This window comes from Triticum aestivum, chromosome 5A, assembly GCF_018294505.1.
Source record: "Triticum aestivum cultivar Chinese Spring chromosome 5A, IWGSC CS RefSeq v2.1, whole genome shotgun sequence".
NCBI lineage: Eukaryota > Viridiplantae > Streptophyta > Magnoliopsida > Poales > Poaceae > Triticum > Triticum aestivum.
This window is the reverse complement of record NC_057806.1, coordinates 140349104-140353468: the sequence shown is the minus strand read 5'-3', so window position 1 is coordinate 140353468 and position 4365 is coordinate 140349104. Positions and strand designations below refer to the sequence as shown.

General features: G+C 51.7%; 1 protein-coding gene across 1 annotated transcript in view; it reads left to right on the top strand.

Moving 5' to 3' along the window:
* The first annotated feature begins 3233 nt into the window (after positions 1-3233).
* The window catches only part of LOC123102653 (peroxidase 24), a 5600-nt gene continuing 4468 nt past the window's right edge, over positions 3234-4365 (top strand). The window contains exons 1-3 of the mRNA XM_044524071.1: positions 3234-3560; positions 3640-3831; positions 3952-4117. Of these exons, the coding sequence (XP_044380006.1) occupies positions 3339-3560; positions 3640-3831; positions 3952-4117 (580 nt within the window). The 5' untranslated portion in view covers positions 3234-3338. The remainder of the gene's footprint in view (positions 3561-3639; positions 3832-3951; positions 4118-4365) is intronic.

The following is a 4365-nucleotide window of genomic DNA, read 5'->3' as shown; positions in this document are numbered from 1 at the left end:
ACCGAGTTTCACTTGTCATTAGCCACTGCCAAACCCTAGCAATTCGGTCCTACCGATAAGGATCTCGGTCTCACCGAGATGGGGTTGCAAACTCTCTGTTTCCCTTTCGTAACTTTTCGGTCTCACCGAAAGAGCGAATCGGTCCCACCGAGATTGCAATGTAAACTCAGTGTTTCCCCTTTGTAACTTTTCGGTCTCACCGAGTTCCACTCGGTGTCACCGAAAGAGCAAATCGGTCCCACCGAGTTTGCCTGACCAACTCTCTGGTTAGCTAATTACCAAATTCGGTCTCACCGAGTTTGTGTAATCGGTCTCACCGAGATTACGTTATGCCCAAACCCTAACCATATCGGTCCTACTGAGTTGCATGTCAGTCCCACCGAAAATCTCTAACGGTCACTAGGTTTACATTTTCGGTCCGACCGAGTTTATTGATTCGGTCCCACCGAGATTGGAAAACTGTGTAACGGTTGGATTTTGTGTGGAGGCTATATATACCCCTCCACCTCCTCTTCATTCGTGGAGAGAGCCATCAGAACACACACATCATTCTAACTCATATGTTCTGAGAGAGAACCACCTACTCATGTGTTGAGACCAAGATATTCCATTCCTACCATATGAATCTTGATCTCTAGCCTTCCCAAGTTGCTTTCCACTCAAACCTTCTTTCCACCAAATCCAAATCCTATGAGAGAGAGTTGAGTGTTGGGGAGACTATCATTTGAAGCACAAGAGCAAGGAGTTCATTACCTACACACCATTTGTTACTTCTTGGAGAGTGGTGTCTCCTAGATTGGTTAGGTGTCACTTGGGAGCCTCCAACAAGATTGTGGAGTTGAACCAAGGAGTTTGTAAGGGCAAGGAGATCACCTACTTCATGAAGATCTACCGCTAGTGAGGCAAGTCCTGTGTGGGCGATGGCCATGGTGGGATAGACAAGGTTGCTTCTTCGTGGACCCTTTGTGGGTGGTTGCTTCTTCATGGACCCTTCGTGGGTGGAGCCCTGTGTGGACTCGCATAACCGTTACCCTTGGGTGGAGCCCTGTGTGGACTCGCGCAACCGTTACCCTTCGTGGGTTGAAGTCTCCATCAACATGGATGTAGGATAGCACCACCTATCCGAACCACGTGAAAAACATCCGTGTCTCCAATTGCGTTTGAATTCTCCAAACCCTTCCCTTTACATTCTTGCAAGTTGCATGCTTTACTTTCCGCTGCCTATATACTCTTTGCATGCTTGCTTGAATTATGTGATGATTGCTTGACTTGTCCTAAATTAGCTAAAATCTGCCAAGAACTAAAATTGGAAAAAGGTTAAGTTTTTATTTGGTCAAGTAGTCTAATCACCCCCCCTCTAGACATACTTTCGATCCTACAGTAGGGGCTATTAGAATTCTTATAGGCTAGATGGCTAGGTTTTAGCCATTACGATCTCTAGGTAGACCAACTCTTGTAACCCCTATACTCATCGAATATAATCAAGCAGGAAGTAGGGTTTTACCTCCTTTAAGAGGGCCCGAACCTGGGTAAACATTGTGTCCTCTTTGTCCCTGTTACCATTGATCCTCAGACACACAGTTCGGGACCCCCTACCCGAGATCTGCCTGTTTTGACACCGACAATGACATCTGCTATGTGGAAGCAGTGCTAACGATCTCTACTATCTGGTAGCAGCGCTAACGACCTCTTCGGTGCCAAGCTATTTGCTAAGGTCCTCTCTTTGCGGCTGGCCTCGAGAACACAATGGGCAATATTCTGCGCCTTCCTACTACCATATCATGTTCGAGGGATCTATGACGACGCCATTCTGGAAGATCATTTGGCGCAGCTGGGCCCGCTCAACGTGAAGTTCTTCCTCTGGGTCGCATCACAAAACCACTGTTGGACGGCAGACCGCTTGGCCAAGCGTGGCCTCCAACACCCACCTGTCTGCTGCTTATGCTCTCAGGAAGAAGAATCCTTGCAACACCTCCTCGCTCATTGCGTTTTCTCGAGGATCACCTGACATGAGATCATGTCTTCGTGTCGACTGCCGCTACCCATCCTGGACGCCCAGGCCATCTTCTTCGATTGGTGGCTGGAGTGCACTACCGCGGCCCCGCCTCAGCAGTGCAAAGGTTTCGCCTCTCTAGCGATCATCACAACTCGGTACATTTGGAAGCACAGAAATGCAGTCATCTTCGACAGCCTGCAACCGTCCAACTCCCACCTCTCTAGTGCCATCAAAGATAAAGCCAAGCGATGGGCACGCGCTGGTGCCAAGGGTTTAGATAGAACTATCCCTGTAACCTGACACCCCTCTTGTCGGGCTGAGCAACCCCTTCTCTTATGCTCATTGGTAATCTTGAAGGCGCCCTAGTTGTACACGCCTTTGGGGTAACCACAAAACCTTGTTTTCTCTCATATCTATCAATGGAATGATACACTCCACGCATATTCGCGAGAAAAAAACAATGGGCAAGAAGAAGGACGGCGAAGACCCGGTCGTGGTGGCTGCTGGGCGGCTACCGTTGTGACCAACCGCCGCCACTGCCGCACTAGGAGACGAGATCCGTGGGGAGCTTTGTGTCAGGTTCGCACCAATTATCCAACTGCCTAAATATCGTCCATATTCATGTGAATTATGTCCATATTTGTGTTTCATCCGTTTCAAATGGGGGCAATTTAGGTGACGGACACGCCCTGATGTGTCCGTAGATATTCGATGCCGTTCATTTGGTGATCCCGTTGGAGTTGGCCTTGCACTCCGGATCATCAGTTTTGTAGGCTAGCCATATTACGTCCATGGGGATTGTTTTGTAGTACTTCCTTTGTTTCAAAATAAATGTCTCAATCTTAGTATAACTTTGCACTTAAGTTATTATAAAATTGAGACACTTATTTTGAGATGGAGGGAGTATGTACTAGCTAGGCAGCAGCCTTGTGTGTATTACGTGTGATGCGCGGTTGATAGTGTCTCTGTACTGGCGACGGCCAACTAATTCCGTTGCTCGGAGCACTGGAGCTGGTAAGGTAGCTAGAGGTTCGCTGTTACCCATAGCTGGAACGGCGCGCGCTTGCACCCAACCAAGGTCCGCCACGCAAAACGTCACCGGTTCGGTAGTCGACGACAATCGGACGGCTAGCTGAGCTGCGATTTCTACTTGGGACCTCACCGCACTGGCCGAGATGAATGCCGGCGGGCGCACGCTGTGGCCGGGCTTTAAGCCTTTAATAAGCGCACACAGACACACACAGCCTTGCCACACACCCATAAGCTGAGTTCCCATTATTCTCACCTGCCGATCGCTATCCATCGCTCTCTCGCGTCATCCTACGTACGCCGGCTTAGCTCGATGGCCAGACCAGCGCCATCGCCGTTGCTCCTGTTGGTCGTGCTGGCCGGCGCGCTGGCCGGCGGAGGCGAGGCGGCGCTGCTGAAGGCGCACTTCTACAGGCCCAGCTGCCCGGCGGCGGAGGCGGTGGTGCGCGACATCGTGGTGGCCCGCGTCGCCGCCGACCCCGCCGCGCTGCCCGCGAGGCTGCTCCGCCTCTTTTTCCACGACTGTTTCGTCAGGGTACGTACGTACGCCACAACCGGTAGCGTTCGCGCGCGCGCGCATGGTTGACGGACGTCGTGCTGATTCGTGTACGTAGGGGTGCGACGCGTCGGTGCTGATCGACTCCATGGCGGGCAACACCGCGGAGAAGGACGCTGGGCCGAACGGGTCGCTGGGCGGCTTGGACGTCATCGACACCGCCAAGGCCGTGCTGGAGGCCGTCTGCCCCGGCGTCGTCTCCTGCGCCGACATCGTCGCGCTCGCTGCAAGGGACGCCATCTCCTTCCAGGTCGGCCAGTCGATCGTGCTTGCACCAGTCAATTAAAGTACAATGTATGCATGCACGTACGGCTGATTAACAAAATGGAATATGCAAGAGTTGACGCGCGTGCGCTGCATGCATACGCAGTTCGGTCGTGACCTGTGGGACGTGCAGCTCGGGCGGCGCGACGGCGTGGTGTCGAGCGCGTCGGAGGCGCTGTCCAACATACCCTCGCCGTCGGATAACTTCACCACCCTCGAGGCCAAATTCGCCAGCAAGGGCCTCGACGTCAAGGACCTCGTCATTCTCTCGGGTACGTACATATCAAGTCAACATCGTTAAGTTTATCTTTGCGCGGAACATCATTAAGTTTAACACGAGCATATGCTTATATTTTGGACCTACGGCCTGGTCCCATCGATACTACTCCCTATGTCCCGAAAGACACATATTTTAGGCTGACGGAGCTACGTCCCCCCAGCTTTGACTAGTTTGTGAAGAAATTCTTTTGAGGAGCCTTGAGGTTATATTTTGCCCCTTAAAATTGGTGTTTCATCTATT